At 43.9% G+C, this 20,418-nt stretch overlaps 2 protein-coding genes across 2 annotated transcripts; one reads left to right on the forward strand and one right to left on the reverse strand.

Moving 5' to 3' along the window:
- The first annotated feature begins 2,817 nt into the window (after nucleotides 1-2,817).
- On the forward strand, nucleotides 2,818-12,412 carry LOC127773477 (probable LRR receptor-like serine/threonine-protein kinase At1g05700). Its single transcript, XM_052299545.1, has 15 exons — nucleotides 2,818-2,821; nucleotides 3,772-4,004; nucleotides 5,901-5,967; nucleotides 6,044-7,117; nucleotides 7,393-7,555; nucleotides 7,746-7,817; nucleotides 8,399-8,470; nucleotides 8,604-8,684; nucleotides 8,966-9,138; nucleotides 9,280-9,485; nucleotides 9,599-9,725; nucleotides 10,118-10,189; nucleotides 10,309-10,501; nucleotides 10,623-11,093; nucleotides 11,943-12,412. The coding sequence occupies exons 1-15, from the start codon at nucleotides 2,818-2,820 to the stop codon at nucleotides 11,974-11,976; spliced, it is 3,042 nt and encodes a 1,013-aa protein (XP_052155505.1). The 3' UTR covers nucleotides 11,977-12,412.
- A 1,139-nt stretch (nucleotides 12,413-13,551) lies between these two features.
- LOC127773478 (uncharacterized) lies at nucleotides 13,552-15,306 on the reverse strand. Its single transcript, XM_052299546.1, has 3 exons — nucleotides 15,078-15,306; nucleotides 14,855-14,949; nucleotides 13,552-14,670 (listed from the first exon to the last, which is right to left on the reverse strand). Exons 1-3 carry the CDS (start codon nucleotides 15,304-15,306, stop codon nucleotides 13,552-13,554), a joined length of 1,443 nt encoding a protein of 480 aa, XP_052155506.1.
- Between the last annotated feature and the right edge of the window lie 5,112 nt (nucleotides 15,307-20,418).

A 20,418-nucleotide genomic window follows, 5' to 3' on the forward strand; every position in this document is an offset into this window, starting at 1 on the left:
CTATATAAAAGGTAAAGCCGTTGCCCATGCTGGCTTGTGGTTGGCACGGTTAATGTTTCACAACCGAAACTCGTGAACCGGTCCTTAATTGTCATGAGCACGACCATCAAAACCATGTGCTCACAACCCACCATTATCAAGTTTTAGTTGGCAAATTTATTAATTAACCAATCATGATTAACCATCACGAGCTATCATTAAGCCATCATTAATTAGTAGTGAGTCATAAGTTATCCCAATGGTGTGCTAAGGTTTCTAAGCATGGCTAAGCAATCATATCTAATATTTAGCTAAACCAATATATAAAGCCCAACTAGTCAAGTTATAATAACCCAAGGTATCAAGGAATAAAGTAATCAAGAACAAAGGGGCTATAACAAACAATAGGTTAATTCCACCCAATGACATTCGAAAATAAATGCAATAGTTGAATAGAAACAATAGCTTTAAACGGGATCAACATGCTCAAAGGGTTGTTTGGGATCTGTGTGACTTGCCTTGCTGGCCTTGGAACTCTTCAAATTCTTCTCCTGCGAAAACGGACTCTCCGGGAACGTCGGAATCTAAAGCGAAAAGAGCAAAAACACCAAAACAGCATATAAACAAGCATGAACAGTACATGTGGATATTTTTAACATGTAGATCTCAATTTTAGAAAAAATTAGAGACTTGAACCAACTAAATCTGAGCTAAGATGAATTAGTTATGAATTTTTAGAGATTAAATCGGATTAAAACACTTATATGGATTTTAATTGAATTATGACGCAATAATGAATTATTTTTGAAAAGAAAAAGGGGATTATTGCGTCAGCGGCTAGGGTTTGCGGTGGACCGGGCGCACGGCGATGGTTCACGGGAACGGATGGCCGAGATCGATCCATCCAAAACGAACGGCCGAGATTGACCGGTCCACGGCCGGACCACGGCGGACGGCATCGATGACATCGGCGATGACGTCACCACCGGCGGCGGCTCGGGCGCGCAAGCTCGCCGGCGAACGACGGCACGACGACGCGAACGGAGGGCACCTACGGGTAGCGGACGGCACGGTGAACTCACCGGTGACCAAAGAAGCGGCGGAAGAGCAACGGACGGCGACGGCGGCGAAGAAGAAGCGGCGGCGACCTTCGGCTTGACGACGGCGACGGTGCTCCGACGGTCTACGGCGACGACGGAGGGGCGGACGAGGTTGGCGACGGCTTGGCGATCACGACGGCGGCCTCCCCGAACGACGGCGACGACCGGAGCGACGGCGGCGCACGGCTGGAGCGACGGCGGCGACGGCGGCGCTAAGCTACACGGTGCTAGGGCTCTACCGGCGATGAGAGGCGAAGGCGAGGGTGGCGACGGGTAGCGGAGGACCTGGGGATCCTTTTAAAGGGGCAAGGAGGCGGCGGCGAAGGCCCACGGCGACCGGCGACGCGAAGGAAAGGTCTAGGGTTCGGGAGAGAGAGACGAATCCGATTCGAGATCGAATCCTTCGCTTTCCAAACGATTTAGATGAAGTTTCCAAAAGAGAAAAGGTAGAGGAGGTCCCGAAGATCATTTCCCCTCTATTAATTTCACCGGAGAAGGAAAGACGCGGCCGGATTTGGAAGGAGACGGTGGCGGCGCGACGCTAGGGTTCGGGCGCGGCGGCGGCGCGAGGAAGACGAAGACTGATAGGTGGGCCCCACCTGTCAGCGAGCGGACGCGCGCGCGCGAGCGGGCGGCTGCGGGCCGGCTTGGGCCGAGGAGGAGAGAGAGGGTTTTGGGCCGACTTTCGGCCCAAAGCCAAAAGAGACTTTTAAAAACCTTTTTCCAATTTAAATTATTCATGAAATGCAATTCCATTTATTAAAAATACTTCCTTAACTCAAATAAATCCCAAAAAAATCTAGGAATTATAGAATCAAGCAAAGTATTTAATGAAATTTTATCTGGCCCTATTTTATATTGGAATTTATTATTTAAAATTAGATCTTCTCTTCTAGGCTTTTAAAATATCAATTCTAATAATTCCAATTAAACAACAATTTATATATTTAGGATTTTTAGGGTGTGACAATTTGGAAGAGAAATTGGCAGCGGCGGCTACCGGCGGCGGCGACGACTGGCGGCGGCGGGAGGCGCGCCGCCGGATAGACGAGGTGAGGCAGCGGCGGCGGCGTGCCGGCGACGGCGATGACCGGCGACGGCGGCGGCTAGAGAGGCGGCGGCGGCGGCGTGCCGGCGACGGCGACGACTGGCGGCGGCGGCGGTGGCGTGCTAGGCTAGGGCACCGGAGAAATTGCACGGGAGAGTAGTGAGATGAAAACGCTTCAGGGGCAATTTAGTCATTTTTATACGTGGGTCCCACATGTCAGAGCTCATTATCTAACAGAAGGTGGATGGAATGGCACACGGGTAAACGAAAGTTTGTGTCATGGCATATAGGTGACTCAAAACTTTTTTGTGGCATACGCGTAACCTCCAACTTTCTTAATGGCATAGGGGTAAAAGACTCCTCTTTCCATGTGTTATATGACTTAGTGCATCTCTTTATGTACATATCCCAAACATATCTTATTTCTCAGTGACATAAACTGCACCGAGCTCATCTTCCTTTTCTTGAATCTACTAAAGAAAATCAACCGCTTGAACCCCATGAAGCAAACACAACAACTCATCTTCCAGTAATCAAGATGCGAAGACCACCACTGTCCAACGACGTTAGACGCCATGAGTCAGAATGCCACAGTCGTATCATATAGGGCATGCATGGCCAATATGATGACAACCACGGCTTCTTACTTATTGTTATCCATACAAGTGATATGGGGTTTGCGTTACGAGAATGGGTGAGCAACGGCAATTTGGGGTGGGGGGGGGGAGAGGAATCTTAAACCAAGGTGAATTAGGAAGGAGTATTTGAAACAAATCATCTTATAGGAGGGAATCTCAAACTCAAGGTGATATTAATTTGAGGTGGTTTCTGTAATTCTCCTTTTTACTTTTCTTGACACCACCTGTTGTGTGTTTTTTTTTTAAAAAAAGGAACATCACCAGACGATGCGATATTTCATATTAATATAGAATTTTTTTTTACAAAAGTACAATCCTGTGAGACTATAAAAAGGAAAAAAAAAACAAAACACACTGACATCACCAACACACTTCAAGAAACTAACACCACACTTCAAGAAACTAACACCACACCGATCGCTGCTATGCGTGACAAGGCGTTGCTAATGTGCAACAAAGTCACCACTGAACTGCCAAATCAAACTCCAAACAGCTGAAGAAGTGACCTCCTAGATACCCAGTGAGAAGGGATACATAAGAAAAGGGTGAGAGAAAATAAGATTACCTGTCCTTTGAAACAAATCTGCCGCCATCTAAGAGTGCCAACCTAGTATCATTCTTGAACTCTCAAGCCAAGAAATTGTATATGCACAACATAATTGAAGCCTAAGAGCAATGACTCCTAGAGAAAAAAAAAAGTAAAATTGCAAAGGAAATGATGATCATATAATTGCGGAAGCCACAAAATAGAGAAACAATAAGCTGATTCAGCCCGATCTGAATTGAAATATGACGATACAAACGTGCGCAGCAAATTAATTGATAGTACAGCAGCATGACCAGTGTTGTAACAATATAACTTTTATATACTGTGATTACATATACTTCCTCCGGCTATATAATCCTCGATGTTTTGGATAATGATATGGCCTCCAAAATGAGGATTGCTAGAGAACGGCATACCTTTTAATTCTCATTTTGGATACTACGCGTGCATCTCATTTAGGCTTTGTCCCTGAGTCCGAGGACGAGGCGTGTGGAGGCGACCCCAACTCCGAGCCGTCTCCCGATGGCTGCGTCGTCCCTGACTTCGAGGATGAGGCGTGTGGTAGCGACCCCGACTCCGAGCTGCCTCCCGACGGCGGCATCGTCCCTGACTCCGAGGACGAGGCGTGTGGCGGTGACCCCGACTCCGAGCTGCCTCCCAACGGCGGCTTTGTCCCTAAATCCGAGGAGAAGGCGTGTGGCGGTGACCCTACTCTGAACCACCTCCCGACGGCTGCATCGTCCCTGAATTCGAGGATGAGGCGTGTGGCGGCAACCCCGACTCCGAGCTGCCTCCCGACAGCTGCTCCGTCCCTCGTGGGAATGTGATCATGTGGGGCCGGATGACACTGGCCAGATAGAGTTTGACATCCTTTGCACACGTAAAAGGTGATTTAGGGTGTGTTTAGTTGACGAAAAGAAAATTTTTGAATGTCACATCGAACGTTTAACCGGATATCTGAAGAGGTTTTTGGACACTAATTTCATAACTCGCATGGAAACCACGAGACGAATCTTTTCAGCCTAATTAAGCCGCCATTAGCATATATGGTTACTGTAGCACTTATGGCTAATCATAGACTAATTAGGCTCAAAAAAATCTGTCTCGCGATTTCCATGCAAAATGTGCAATTAGTTTTTCTTTTTATTTATATTTAATGCTTCATACATGTATCCAAAGATTCGATGCAACGTTTTTGGGAATAATATTTTGGGAACTAACCCGGGCCTTACTTGTAGGATATATTCGTTTACTGTCCCACTATAACGGGGGGATAGTGTCCCATAATTTTTCTCCTCCAAAATATATGTTTGCTTATATTTTCCTATTGTAATACATATAATAAATAGAAGTAAGACAAATCTATATATCTTCTTGTTCAGTAACTTTCAACTAAATACTTTTATAATTATTAATAGTGAAATCTATAAAAATTTAAAGAATCGTGGAATCTAAGGGAGGAAGTTGCATGAAATTATTGGTGCTCAAAGTTTGAGCAGCCACGATAATTTACTTCTTCCGTCTTAAAAAGATAACCTAGTACCACGATATAATATATCCTGGTATAACGAATCTAGATATAGAGAAAGTTGTAGTTGAATGTGTATATAATAGGACGAGTTTGGTTTTTTGGACCGAGAGTTCCCACCATTTTAAACAACAATTTTTCCTACCGTCAGATTGGTATCCGGTGGCTGAGATCTGTACCAACTCTACAACATAACCATCCCCCTCCGCAAAGATTGGCATGGGCCTCATCGTCGCCATCGCCGCCGCCCGCCGGCGAGTCCAGCCGGTCTCCCGTCTCCTTCTCCTCCCAATGCCACCAACCGTTTCCTACCCCCGATGCCTCCGCCGCCCTCTTCCACCCTACCGGCGCCATCACCATCACCATCCCCGCCCCTGAACCCCCTCTCAACCCGCATCCCCATCCCAAAGAAAACCTAATCCAGCTTGCTTGCCGGAGTTCGGTGGCCGCGGGAGTCACCTTAGAAGGAGATGAAGAAGTCACTTCAAAAATCTCTGCGTGATCCGATGGTTAAAAGTTTCGACCAAGGTCTCCCAAGGTACGATTTGCGATATTTTTACCAATTCCGATTTCTTTAGATATATCTAAGATGTTGCTTTACCAATTACCAGGCATAGAATATGTCGCTGAAACAATTTTAGATTAGAATCTCGATGAACTAGTCCCTTTTGGACCTTCAACTGATGAGCATTTTACTGTTAATGGTAGCTGGAGCCATCATGTTGTCTGTGATAGGTTGTTCTGTAATATATAATGCTACGGCATAAACAGATGTTTTCGATGGAACATGTTTGTTTTCTTCTTTTATAGAAATGAGCTTTGTTCCTTGTTTAATTGTTTATATCCTAGATATTATTATATTCTTGATGTATTCTTCATAGTTTTTTTATGGGAACTATGGCAAGCTTTCACTGGCTTGAACTTTATTGCACAAAAATGGACCACACTTTAGAAATCTAGCTATACATAGGTGCATTGGAGGATCGTATTCTTCATTGTTACTATATACACTATTAATCGGGAACAGAAGAATGTAATTTTGAATGTTTCAATGTCTCAGTGGGAGGCCGCCTTTGTGGTCACCTTAAGCTTGTTGTTTTGCATCCATGGTCAACTAGACAATCTTGGTAAGCCCTCTTCTCTTGTATTATGTATAGAGTTGAACTGATTTCTCATATTGATCTTCATATGTTGCTTTGGCAGGTTTCATAAGCATCGACTGTGGATATATCACTAGGCCAAGCTACCCAGATTTCAAGACAAATCTAACATATGTAGCCGATGTGGGCTTCACAAATACAGGGTTTATTCACACTGTTGATGTTGGCAACCTGCAGAGGGATCTTGCACAACGGTACACAACTGTCCGCTACTTTCCCAATGGAACTCGCAACTGCTATACGCTCAAGCAGCTAACACGAGGTGGCAAGTATCTTGTGAGGGCCACCTTTGGGTATGGCAACTACGATGCTTTCAACTCACCTCCTGCCTTTGATCTCTATCTTGGGGCCAACTACTGGGTCAAGGTGAACATTACCAACTCCAGCAGAGCATATGTCCATGAGACGATTGCAGTGTCTCCTTCTGAATTCTTGCAGGTTTGCTTGGTAAACACTGGGTCAGGAACTCCTTTCATCTCAGGGCTTGACCTAAGGTCACTCCCTGCAAATTTTTATCCGGAGGCCAATGTGGCACAATCTCTAGTTTTGCTCAGCTTTTTCCGTGAAACGGTCAGTTTTGGCTTCAATCGCTTCCATTTTGGAACTGATGAGCACCACATTAGGTACCCAGTTGATCGCTACGACCGCTTCTGGCAGAGGTATGAAGACATTCCTGGCTGGGAAGATGTTCCTGACAAAATCAATGGGACAGTCAAGAGCCCCCAAAACGACACCTATGGTGCACCTTCTGATCTTATGCGTAGTGCATCTACTGCGGTGAATGCCTCAAGGATGGACCTGCCATGGAGTTCTGATGCATCCATGGATGTTGGCATCGGCCCCGAGTACATTGTTGTGCTATACTTTGCCGAGGTGCAGGCTATCTCAGATAACTTGTTACGGCAGTTCCTTGTTTCTGTGGATAACACCCCGCTGGCTGCTGCATTCAGCCCACGGCACATGTTGGCTGATGTTTTCTCGGGAACTGTGCTAGGCTCAGACCAGCATAGCATCTCCCTCATTACAACAATAATCTCTGACCTTCCACCTTTGATTAGTGCCATGGAGATATTCTTAGGGCAGACACTGAATGAGTCTTCCACTGGCTCCTCTGATGGTATGTAGCATGAATTATAACTTTTACAACATTTTTTCCCTTCCCAATCAATCGACATGCTTGTTCATCTGTCTGTTTGTCTGTGTATTGCTACCGCCATATTTTAATATATGATGTTTAAGACAAGCTAATTAAGCCTTTTTTGCCTAATTAGCTTGTTCTAATCATGATATATTAAAATAAGGAGGTAATATGTCATTAAATCATGATAAAAAGTAGTTCACTCTTTACCTGTATTTTCCTCCGCTTTATACTTGCTTGCTATATATCTACAGCCATTGCCATGATGACTATACAGACAAAGTATTCTGTGAAGAGGAACTGGGAGGGTGATCCTTGTGCTCCCGAAGCTTTTGTATGGGATGGATTGAGCTGCATTCATACTTCCATCGGAGACATCCAATATAATCCTAGGGGTTTGCACAGAATAACAGCTTTGTGAGTTAATTCTGCATGCACGATCAATATCAGAACATGCACGATCAATATCACAGCATGCATATATATGCTGCCAGAAGTTTTATTGACTTGCACAATTGCATTCAACAGAAAGCTAAGAGAAAGAAAAAATGAAAATCACACAGTGTACATTTTTCTTTTGACTTTAATACTTTGATCTTAACTGCAGGAACTTGTCATTCAGCGAATTGATTGGTGATATTGATGCTTCCTTTGGTCAGCTTTTGTTGCTCCGACACTTGTACGTAATGCATACTACTATATATCATTTCAGGCATACATTTTCCAACACTTTTAGTGTGATCATTAGTAGAAGTTGCAGACATGTATGTCAACTTGTAACGTTGAGTTGAGTCATCATGCCACCGAGACTAGTCATTTTGTATATATTATGGTATAGTTGCTTCTTCTACATGGTTCTGCTTGGTGTGGATCCAGAGAGGAAAATATAGTAGAAAAGAAGATAAAAGGAGTAGCGAAAACAGATTGGGCAAGAGATAAGGAGAAATGGGAAGAAAATGGAAGAGGGCAGAGCTATCGTGTGAGCAGACAGCATGATTGCAGAGTATTAGAGCATAGAACAGAATTGAGAATAGAGGGATAATATAGCATGTCCTGTCCAGGTCCAACCGCTACTATGTATTGTGCTGTAGCCAGACGTTGGAGACGCTTAGTCCAAGCTTAGCTAAAGACATGGCATTATGCCTGCATATTAGTACAATTCAAGCAATTTATTCTCTTCATTGTGTTTCAAATAATAACATAACACTACAGCGTTTTTATTTTTTGGCAACTCAACCCATCATGCTGCTATGTTTGCAGGGATCTATCTTACAATAACCTGTCAGGATCAATACCTGACTTTCTGGGTCAAATGCCATTGCTTACCTTTCTGTACGTTCTACGCTTCCATTTAATCTATCCTTTTCAAAATTAGTGTAAGCTCTCTAGCAAATAATACTGTATATTTGGATACTGTAACGCACAAAACTATAGTATTTTGATATATAGTTCTCTTCTGTCATAGGGATTTGTCAAGCAATAACCTCAGTGGAACAGTTCCAACTAGTCTGCAAGAAAAATCTGACAGTGGGCAGATGATACTAAAGTTTGTACTTGTTTCTCATATCTTTTTGATGGAGGAAACTCATTATATTTCATACTATTTATAATTTTATTGCATTGAATTGCTGTTATCTTTTATGTGTCAAACAAGATTGCAGGCAGTCTTTTGCAAATTACCCTTTGCAATTTGGCGCCCTGTAATTAGAGGCTATAGTTGGATTCTTGATTGAAATTTAATCACCTAAAATCTCGCCAATTTACCTGGAATTATATTAATTGTGATCTCTTACATGTATGCCAATCGCCGTTCATTCTGTTTGCTAGGACTGGAAATAACCCCAACCTGTGTGGAAATCATACATGCGACCCCATTTCTAACAAAAACAAGAGGAACAAATTTATAGGTTTTGTAATAGCTGCTGCCATAGTAGCTACGGTGTTCGCGCTGTCCCTATCTGCACTTTTCATTTGGTACAGGAGAAGGAAGACAAACCCAGGTAACTGTAGCTAAATTACCAGTATATTGATAACATCGTAGGGATTCATTTGGCTAAGATGCAGCAGCATTTATTCTGCACACTAAGTGCTATTTAAAATGGATGAGTGACTATGAATGCGTGAATGTCTCTCAAATCCAGATGTGCTTCCTGAAGCTGATCCATACAAGAGTCGGAGGTTCAAGTACAAGGAACTCCAAGTCATCACGAATGACTGGAGAAATGTAATTGGGGAGGGTGGATTTGGTCATGTCTATGCTGGTCAATTGGAGGATGTAACTGACGTTGCTGTCAAGGTTGAATCACAAACATCTTTGCGAGGGAATCATAAGCAGTTTCTGGCAGAGGTATGTACGAAGACACCAATTGTAGTACAGTTTGATGCATGCATGGCCTAATCTATATTATGTATCATTGGATCATTAGAAATAGTGTAAATGTAACCATGTGTATCTTGCAGGTTCAACACCTGACCAGGGTTCATCATAAGAACTTGGTGTCCTTAATTGGCTACTGTAACGACAAGAAACATCGATGCCTTGTCTATGAATACATGGATGGGGGAACCCTGGAGGGCCGGCTCAGAGGTCGGTAGCTAGTCACATTAAATTTTTACCCCCACAATATTCTCTAGGCAGCATTTCATAAACCACAGTACTAGGCTTGTTTGACACTGCTGCAATATTCATATGTGGCCTCTTCTCAACCATTGATCAAACAAAACATACTCTAATTACGCACAGTAGGAATTCACACATTAGTCAAAACAAGATAGAAAGCATTGTATGATTAGTTAATGGTTTACTTTTTTAATTAAAAATGAGTCCTTATGTACGTGTCATGAAGCATCACAGGAAAAATAAATTTGGAACTAAAAACAGTTTCTATTCAAGTTAAAAAAATATATAAAAAGAAGGAAGAAAACAATATAAAATATAGTTTCAGAATTTTCAAAAGGCCCATCTGTTCTTGTTCACAGGTCGTGAAGATCCACCTGAACCACCCCTTACCTGGCTGCAACGCGTTAACATTGCACTAGGATCTGCCAACGGTACTGCGCATACCCAGAAATTTTAGTTAATTTGCATATCAGTTTTAAATAGTGCAAATTTTAGTTTACTGTGCCTAGTATCCCATGTTTGAAATAATTATACAAACACATGCGTGCAGGATTAAATTACCTGCACACGTTGTGCAGTCCACGGTTGATTCACAGGGATGTCAAGGCGGGAAACATCCTTCTGACAGCAAACCTTGAAGCAAAGATATCTGACTTTGGGTTGACAAGGCCTTCCATCCATGGGACAGTGGAAACACGCACCATCACCCAACTGGCTGGCACTCCAGGATACATGGACCCAGAGTATATAACTATCTACTTGTTAATTCCTGACTACCTGTGTTAGTTTAGTACCATTCATAATATTTTGTTCAGGTCATTGTCAGCAGTAACCATGAGCGTGCATTGCATATATGCTTTTTAGATCCCTTCAAGCTAGTCATCCAAGTGAGAGCAACGACGTGTACAGCTTCGGAGTTGTTCTTATGGTGGTCATCACAGGGAGAACAGCGATTGTCACCATCAATGGCACAGAGAAGAACCTTGCACAGTGTGTGCGTGACTGGCTTTCAAGCGGAAGAGGAATCGAGGCTATCGCTGATCCGATGATACGAGATGATTGCAATCTCAGCTCTGTAGAGATGGTGGCACAATTGGCACTGGATTGCACGGAGCCCGCTGGGCAGGACCGGCCAACTATGGCGGATGTTGTGACCACACTGACGGAGAGCTTGCAACTGGAGATGTCGTGGTCGTCGCCGCACTCCATGAGATCCAGCACCACCATCTCATCATCAGCTGGGTTCACCGGTTCAGGGCGTGCTGATCATGACGCCGCTGCTGACTCCATTGCCGTGCTTCAAGTAGAACAGGCCGTCGTGGAAACATCAACAAGGTACGTAACATGCGAATGATGGCCTGTGGAATTACTCGGGAATGTGTTAATATGTCATGAACCCTACGTCTAGTACTCGCGTTTGATTGGCATGAAATTCTTCCTGTATTTGGGCACGAAATGTTTCCTCCTGTTAAATCACTGGTTTCTGTTACTTTTGGTGAACAGAGGGTGCTCTGTTTTTGCCTGAGTGATCATTTCTATCTTTCTTAATGGTATGTATCATCATATCATCCTTCAGTTCCCAAACCAATCAACTGTATATGCAGGGAATACATGCATATATCCAACGAGCCATAGAGTGTTGATAAAAATTGTGAAGGAACTGATGGGGCTCTGATATAACACAGACAATAGTGTGCCATGGGATTTTACTTGCTAACTGAAGGAACGCATCACAAGATGGACAGTATCAGAGCTAGATTCTTTTGGAAGGGATTAGAGGATTAAAAGAGATATCACATACGGCACACTATGTTGCCCAAAGGAATTTGGAGGGCTGGGATTTATAAATACTGGAGCTATGAATGCATATCTGCTTTGTAAGTGGATCTTCATATTAGAATAGGGTTCAGAAGAGCCATGCTGTCAACTGCTTAGAGAGAAATACTATATCGGTTTCAAAATATAAGTATTTCTAGGTTTTTTTTAGTAAGAATTAAGATGGAAAAATATTTTCTTTTAGCCCCTTCTGTAGTTGCATTTTGAATTTTGAATTACTTAAGAGTCCCTTCCCAAGCATCTCGTTGGCTAAAAATTGTATAGATTCTGTGATATAAATTTTGAATCTGCTTATATTTTTGGAAGAGAGAAAGAGAGTAAATTAGTGATGATTGATGCCTCTTTCAGTCGAATGCTTCAGGGGCTTCACAATTCTGGATAGGGCTCCACGCAGTCAAACGTTGGATGAACTCATGAACACCGGAAGCGAGTTCTCCATACATGGCCAGTATGTCTGGTTACCTTGAAGCAGCTGTTAAATAGATATGTGCAAATGGAGAATGGGACATTCAGCTTCACAGGACACTTGGTGAATCTGAGTTGAGGAGCTGGAATGAACTGCAAAATATTCTGGATATGAAACAAGAGATCATTGTTATTTTTTCGAACACGCTTTAAGCGTCGATGTATTAGAAGCTATCAAAGTTCATTTACACGACCGCACCATATGCTAGCAGCAGGCACCGCCACCAGAACGTTGTACAAAATGCAAAAGTTTAGCGGTGCAAGCTAAAGTTTCAGGGAAGAATTCAAGCGGCAGCCTAGCTTAAGAAAATGAAATGGCTAAGAGAACCACACTCTAAGCTATGTCGGGGAAAGTGAGACAGTTAACCACACCTACAGTGTGTGGCTATATGCGCTCCTTCACAGTTTATGTGCTGTTGTTTGAGAAATGCATACAAATGGCGAAACCTACCAACCTTGCTTGATAACTTCAGAACTGTGATTCTTTTTTTAGCAAATTTGGAGTTCAATTTGGATCAGCTTCAGAACTTTAAAGGAGTTTGGGCAATTCGGAGAGAGTTGGTTAGCCTGCAGTCTAGTTGGATCGATTTTCAAACAAATCAGCACAGAAATCATATTAATCTACTCTAGACATAAAGGTACAGAAAAATAACTTCAGTGATTTCTGTCGACTGCGTCCTCTCAATCGACCATATATACTTTTATCAAAGGGTTAGTTGGATCCATGCCACTATAAATATGTCATTTTAGATAAATGCCACTACTATTCACGATATCGGTTACGTGCTACTCAACTTTTCTTCCTTCCCGTTAATGTGGAAATGGATACTTCCCGCTCCCACGTCTATGTTGGCCTCCGAGGTGCTAGGAAACGGACACCCCAGGATAACTGGCGTCTCTTTGTCTGACTCCATATCCAGTATCACGAAGTCAACCGGGATGAAGAAATCCCGTATCTTAACCGGCACATCCTCCGCTATCCCAGCTGGGTAACGGACCGATGAATCAGCCAGTAGTAGGCGCATCTGTGTTGGTGCCAACACCGTGAAGTTGAGCTTGTTGAAAACCTCCTTGGGCATGACGCTTACGCTGGCTCAAAAGTCACAGAGGGCCTAATCAAATTTTTGTGTCCTGATCGAGCAAGTGATCATGGGACACCCCAGATCCTTCTTCTTTTTGGGGAGCTTGTGGAGTATGGCATTGCTGTATTCCTTCATCAGCTTGACCACCTCAGTTGTCGGTAGTGGCCTCTTGTTGTTGAGGATATCCTTGAGATACCGTGCATAGGTGGGCTCTTGCATGGCATCCAACAGCGGCATGTGTATGTGGATCTTTTGGATCACCTCAACAAAACGAACGAACTGCTCGTCCACTGATGGCTTCTTGTGTCTCTAGGGAATGGCAGTAGCCTTGTGTTGCAATACTCCTGCGGCACAATCCTCTCAGGTTGAGTTATCTCCTCTATCGCAGTTGTGTTGTTAAGCGACGCTTCCTAGCTGCTGCTGCTGCTGCTCCTTGTTCCTGCAGAGTTAGGATACGGCGGATCTCGAGTGGACTTACCTCTCCTCGTGGTGATCGTCTTAACATTTTCAACGAAAGGTTCCGGTTGCTTCAGAATCCTCCCTGATTCATTAGCGGGAACTAAGGCAGCTAGCTGCGCCAGATGTGTTTGTATCATCTTATTAAAACTTAGCTGGTTTTGAAATGCGGAAGCAAAACCGTCTAACTTAACATTTATGTTTTCTAAAATCTTATCATTGGCAGCCATCTTTTTACTAAGAGCATTAGTGGTTTTGGCTTGCACAAAAACAAGATCTTTCAAGGAAGGCTGGTTAGAAAAGTTATCGCTGTTATTGCCTCCTTGGAAATATGGGTGGGGCTGGTTCCACCCCTGGCCTCCTTGTGGACGGAACCCATTGTTGTTGTTCCCCATGAACATTGCCTCTTCATGGGTTTTCGGAGAATGACCCGTATTGCCACAGACTTCACACGTAACGTGTGAATCCAAGGCCTTAACGGTGCCTTGAGGCTTCTTCTCATGTTCATCCAACCGCTTCATGAGAAGGTCCAGCTTTGCAGCGAGCATTTCCGTCTCCTTGACGGTGTGCATGACTTGCTGACGGGACTGGAGTCGTTCTTCGCTCCAGCCCATGTTGGACACTATCTTTTCTATAAGCTCAATGGCTCCACTGACTGTCTTAGAATAGAAGGCTCCTCTAGCTGCCGTGTCCAAGTGGTCACGGGACATAGGTGTGAGCCCATTGTAGAAGCTTTGGAGTATTAGCCAGGCATCCATCCCATGATGAGGACAGGCAGCTACATACTCTTGGAGCCGTTCCCAAGCTTCGGGAATTGATTGGAATCTAGAAATCCTTCCACGAAGGGCGTTAGTTTTGCCCATCGGGAAGAATTTAGACAAGAATGCTATAGAGCATCTGTCCCAAGTGTTGATCGTAGCACGGTTAACATAAAACCACTGCTTCACTTTCCCCACGAGGGAGAAGGGAAACAACCTGATTCTAACGGCATCTAGGATGACGCCTTTTACTGTGTATGTGCTGCAGATCTCTAGGAACTGTTGCAGGTGTGCATGGGCATCTTCATAAGAGAACTGTGTAAGATCATAAAAGATATGTTCAATAGAACAAGGGTGCATATAAAGGTAAATAGCTAGTCTTATACCGATTCTAATCCCAGATGGAAAAGTCTTACAACAAAATGGCTACTTCCAGTAGCTGGATATTAACATAATACTAGAGTTGCTAGTGGTTCTACTGCTGGTCGGTAGGTCCAACAGCATGGGTAGGTCTAGTAGCATGGGTATGAAGAGGACCACTATCTAGCTTCTGATCTTCACCAGCGTCGTTGTCATCCTGTTGGCCCCGCGCAGCTGGAATTGAATTAAACAGAAATGAGTTGCATATGGTTAATGCTCTATAACAAGAATCAGCCGAGAAAATTGATCAAAAGAGACTCTATAATAAGTCACATCATCAAGATTCAGACTCCTAGCGTTACCTGGTACCGAACCACATCCCATGAACGTTGACTTAGTGGTGGTAGCAACCACAGATGTAGCTTTGTGCTTGAGGGACTCTATCAGGGACAGTGCAACCTCGCCCGCCTGCTCAAGGGCTTTGAGAATCCTTTTAGCATCTATGAATTGGCTGCCAGCAGCAAGAGCGGCCATCCTTGTCTTCTCCACCTCCGATCTGGCCTCCCCCGCCATCTCTGCCTCCTTGCGCATCCTCTCAATGCTGACACGCAACTCATCCTTGCTACGTGCAATTTGCTGCCGGGAGTGGGACAGAACCTCCTTGAGGCAGTTGGCCTCTTCGAAGGAGTCAAGCTTACACCTTAATTGATTGGCATTTGTGATGAATAGGCGTACACCTCTGCACGACCTCGGCCCTTCGCAGCCACCTTGCTAATATTGCATGCGTCGAACATGATCTCCCCACCCTTCCACTGCTCGATGCGTGCAGAGGTGTACGCCTGTTCATTACAAATGCCAATCAATTAAGGTGTAAGCTTGACTCCTTCGAAGAGGTCAACCGCCTCAAGGAGGTTCTATCCCACTCAGCAGCAGATTCCACGTAGCAAAGATGAGTTGCTTGTCAGCATTGAGAGGATGCGCAAGGAGGCTGAGGTGAAGCTCTCCATATTTGAGGATGCAAAATCAGCGTTTGATACGACAGAGATGGTTGGGGAGGCCGGATCGGAGGTGGAGAGGACGAGGATGGCCGCTCTTGCTGCTGGCAGCCAATTCATAGATGCTAAAAGGATTCTCAAAGCCCTTGAGCAGGCGGGCGAGGTTGCAGTATCCCTGATAGAGTCCCTCAAGCACAAAGCTACATCTGTGGTTGTTGCCACCACTAAGTCAATGTTCATGGGATGTGGTTTGGTGCCAGGTAACGCTAGGAGTCTGAATCTTGATGATGTGACTTGTTATAGAGTCTCTTTTGATCAATTTTCTTGGTTGATTCTTGTTATAGAGCATTAACCATATGCAACTCTTTTCTGTTTAATTCAATTCCAGCTCTGGGGGGCCAACAGGATGACAACAACGCTGGTGAAGATCAGAAGCTAGATAGTGGTCATCTTCATACACGTGCTTCTGGACCTACCCATGCTGTTGGACCTACCGACCTGCAGTAGAACCACTAGCAACTCTAGTACTATGTTAATATCCAGCTACTGGAAGTAGCTATTTTGCTGTAAGCCTTTTCCATCTGGGACTAGACTCAGTATAAGACTAGCTATTAACCTTTATATGCACCCATGTTCTATTCAACATATCTTTTACGATATTTTGCAGATCTCTAGCACCCTTGGTTGCTGTATTTATGGGAAAGGGGTTCCCAAAAATAAATTAGCTTGAAAGCAATTAAAGAGTTTGCTAATGATAACGATATGATGTGAGATGTAGTTCCTAGGGAGATGGAGCCATCAAAGAATACGAACTGTTCCGGTTGCCAGAACCGACCAAGACACCTTGGCAACCAGAAAATTTCGTCATTTTTTGATAACTAAGGAACTTTAAATATATGAGTTAGGGTAATCAAGATATACATGTTTAGTATTGTCTTTTAACTTTCTTGCCGTACACCAGTTATTTAGGAAATGTCTCAGCAAGGTGAGCCCACATCAGCGAGAACTAGTGGGACAACATCGAGCCGGAACCCTAGGATCCAAAATAAAATTTCTAAGGAAAGATACACCTGCATCTCCTCATTTAGTTCCTAGGTTATCAAACCATCACATAATACGAAGTGCATGGGGAATTATGTTGGTTTGGTCGGGGTAGTCCATAGATGGAACCGACCAAGACACCATAGTTCTCCATGCACTTCGAAATCTGTCATTTTTTTTTTGATAATTAAGGAACTTAGGGGTTAAGTGCAATTCTATTTATTTTTAGTTCGTAGGTTATCAAACCATCACAGAAAATAATTATATTGCACATCTAATAAAAATTCACCTTCAAAGGATATCAATAGAAAAACCCATAGAAGCGCAACCCACGGGTGACAAGGGTAAGGAAACTCAGGCCGTCGTCGAGGAAGATATTTGCACGCAAGTAGTCGCGGAGGAATCGTCGTTGTCAAGCTTCGGTGAAGCAGAGAGTGGATCGTATCACTCACCGAGTGACCCCCATCCTTCTCTTGCAAGGAAGAGAAATGGCGGGAGCAACAATGAAGAAGTTGACTCCGACTACAGCCCTCGCGAACCGGTGGTATGTAATATATTATATATGTTTAGTTCCAATCCTATTAAGGACATACTATGGATTTTAACTGAAGTCACGTGAAATGCAAATATAGAAGAATGCTCCACGTTGCTCTAAAAGGAAAACCCAAGTCGCACCCGAAGCTGAAGCTGAAACTAGAGCTATCGTGCTCATCACAACTTCAAGTAAACCAAAGAAAAGAAGGGGCGAGCGAGGGAAGAACATGTTGAAAGAAGTCAGCGTGCTGAGGCGGATGAGTGAGACAGGGGAACCCCTATCACCAGAAGACTCATGTTCCAAGTATAGCAACCATTGTGGGGCAGTAGTCAGGGATATCGTGGAGATCACATTGAAGGATTGGAAGAAAGTTCCCGACAATAGAAAGAACAGCTGTTGGATGTCGCTGCAAAGCAAGTTTGAATATTCGAAGGGACAGACGATGATAAAGGGAAGCACTATTGTTGGTATTTCTTAATGACTTTACTAGAAATATAATTCCCAGCAATGGCACATAAATATTCATGGTATATTATGGTTACAAAATTTTGGGCTCATTTGGTCGTGTCAATTTAGTGTTCTCAGCTCACTTGTCCACAAGTTCGATTCTCGACAATGTTCGATTGATTGATCGTCTGTTTTGCTGTCAGTTCTCCTCCATTTTTTACTGTATTCTCTGCAAGAAGTTAGGATCCAAGTGCTAGTGGAAAATAGTTTATTCTAACATAAATATGCATTGCAAGCATAACTAGTTCTCCTTTATTTTAGTAATATTGATGGGCGAAATTGATCGATAACGACCGTCAACAACTATGCGCTGAAGACTATGGGCAAGCTGTGGCGAAATTGGAAAACAGACCTGAATAGGAAATATGTCCAGAAGGGACTCACGCCGTATAAGGACTACGTAAGGATAATACAGGCCCAGAGGGATGAGTTCGTTGCCCTGAAGACATTGGCCGAAGAAAAGGAGAAGAGCCAGAAGATGGCTGAACTAGCAAGAAGGAATGAAGATCCTCATCATTTGGGATCGACCGGTTACCGTCAAGCAATGAAGAAATGGAAAAAACAAGATGAAGATATGGAGAAGGCTTGGAAAGAGGTTCCTATGAAAAAACACAACCCACGAAGCAGGAAATGGGTGCGTGCAAGAACACCGGCCTTCACCCCGGAGGGGTTGTAGTCTTCAAGGATCAAAAGCTCCAGGAGGTAGCTGTCAAGATTAAGAACATCGTCACGCAGCAACAGGCCGGGACATTCATGCCAGATAGAGACTGGGACGAGCCCACCTATGCGTTGGGCAAACTGAAGCACTTAGGCTGTGTGCGGGGAGTATCCTCGAAGACTAGCTGGAAGGATGGATTCAAAGATGATGCTCATACCTACAAGAAGCGTGATCGCTATAAGGAAGAGAGACTGTCAGGCTAGGGCAGCAGCTCGTGAGGAATGTCGTAGATATTGGAGTGAGAAAGTGATGCACTGTGGTGCGGTTTCGGAGCCTGACCCGAGCTATCCGGTCGACGATGTAACGAAGGATACTCCGTGTAAGAAAACTCAGGTTGCAACTAGGAGGTTCATACCGAGCCGTAGATTTCATTGCCAAGACATTCCAAACGATTATGCCAAGGTAGAGCTCCAGACGGTCAATGAGGCTCACTGGATGCACGAGATCGACATTCCAACACCTGAGGGGATTGTGTACCTTGTAAATGTCGTTGACCACTTTATACTCCGGCACAAGACTAATATTCAAGTAGGGTCAACGGATGGAACAGATCGAGCACCAAGGTTACCAGTGTCACCGTCTCGTCCACCAAGGGACCAAGAACCGAGGGATCCTCCAGTTGCATCACCTCCAAGATTAGAGCAAGCTGTTGGATAGCCGGAAAGATCAGAGCCTCCTATTACATCACCTCCAAGATCAGAGCCTCATGTTGCATCACCTCCAAGATCAGATCCTGTAGTTGCATCACCTCCAGGATCAGAAGAACAATGAGGGCTTTTCTAGCAACAATCAGAGCTAGCAATTCAAGAAGTGTCTCCCACACAACAATTAGAGACTGCACAATCAGAGCCTAAAAAGCAAGCGGAGGGTGAAATTGAAGAGGTGCCTGAACAGGCAATGCCCAATCAACCAAAGCCATCGCAACTAGAGCAATCGCAACCAGAGGAACCTAAGGGTGCCAATGTGCCAGTGATGGTAAGGACGCACAAGCACAAAGAAAAAAGTGCGTCGAAGAAAAAATATATGTTAACGACATTCCGCGGAAGGGACAAAGATATCATAGATGCTGATTTTGATAACAAAAAATTAAAAGGGTTCAAACATACGATTATCTCAACTCCCCGGATGTGCCACATGAGTTTCAGAATGGCAAACCATTCATGTACGACTGGCAACCAACAGAAGGACCGTGGCAACTAAAAAGGTGACATGAATGGTACATCAGGGCAAGCACCATCAAAGGCATTACATCATTTACAGTTGCCGTGCAGGAGAACATCTTCTGGAGTGGGCCATGCCTATTCCAAGTCCATTTCTCCGATATGCATTCCCTCTTCCGTCGGAAGAGGCTGGACGCCAATTTGATCGGCATCTGGTGTCTGTAAGTGCATGACTTGAACGTGTTAATAAATCGTTATATCTATATGCGTAGCTGATTTGGTTATCCATTGTTGACAGAATGAATTATGTGGAAGCCGAAGTGATGAGAAAGCCTGTCGGCTACCTAAACCCGTGCAGGATAAGTAAGTCGAACCACACCTACACGCTAGACGAGAAGAAGCTACCAGCGCACATTAAGGCGATGACTCCCAAAGAGAGGAAAGAATACATAGGACAAAGGCATCAGGAAAAGATTCTCAATGTGGCTACTTGCGTAGCTATAGTGCTTGAATCTATGCACGACAAGGAGTGCGTTTATGCCCCATATGCCTTTGAGTAAGTTTTCATATCCACTACGAGTATATACATATAATCACGGCTCAACTAACAATTTCATTTTCAGCAACCATTGGATAGTATTTCTTCTCTATCCAAAGTACAATGAAGTCATCATCTTGGAATCTCTCGACAAAGATAGCAATACATACCCGGAAATGCTACGAATTATTGATCTATAAATTATACTA

Source organism: Oryza glaberrima, chromosome 5, assembly GCF_000147395.1.
Source record: "Oryza glaberrima chromosome 5, OglaRS2, whole genome shotgun sequence".
NCBI classification, from domain to species: Eukaryota; Viridiplantae; Streptophyta; class Magnoliopsida; order Poales; family Poaceae; genus Oryza; species Oryza glaberrima.

Coding starts and splice junctions, on each gene's coding strand:
- LOC127773477 (XM_052299545.1), top strand. Junction 8,685..8,965: donor AGTGGGCAGATGATACTAAA/GTTTGTACTTGT, acceptor TCTGTTTGCTAG/GACTGGAAATAACCCCAACC. Junction 9,726..10,117: donor CCTGGAGGGCCGGCTCAGAG/GTCGGTAGCTAG, acceptor TCTTGTTCACAG/GTCGTGAAGATCCACCTGAA.
- LOC127773478 (XM_052299546.1), bottom strand. CDS start 15,306: ATGCGCAAGGAGGCAGAGATGGCGGGGGAGGCCAGATCGGAGGTGGAG. Junction 14,950..15,077: donor GGGATGTGGTTCGGTACCAG/GTAACGCTAGGA, acceptor ATTCAATTCCAG/CTGCGCGGGGCCAACAGGAT. Junction 14,671..14,854: donor CTACTAGACCTACCCATGCT/GTTGGACCTACC, acceptor GATCTTACACAG/TTCTCTTATGAAGATGCCCA.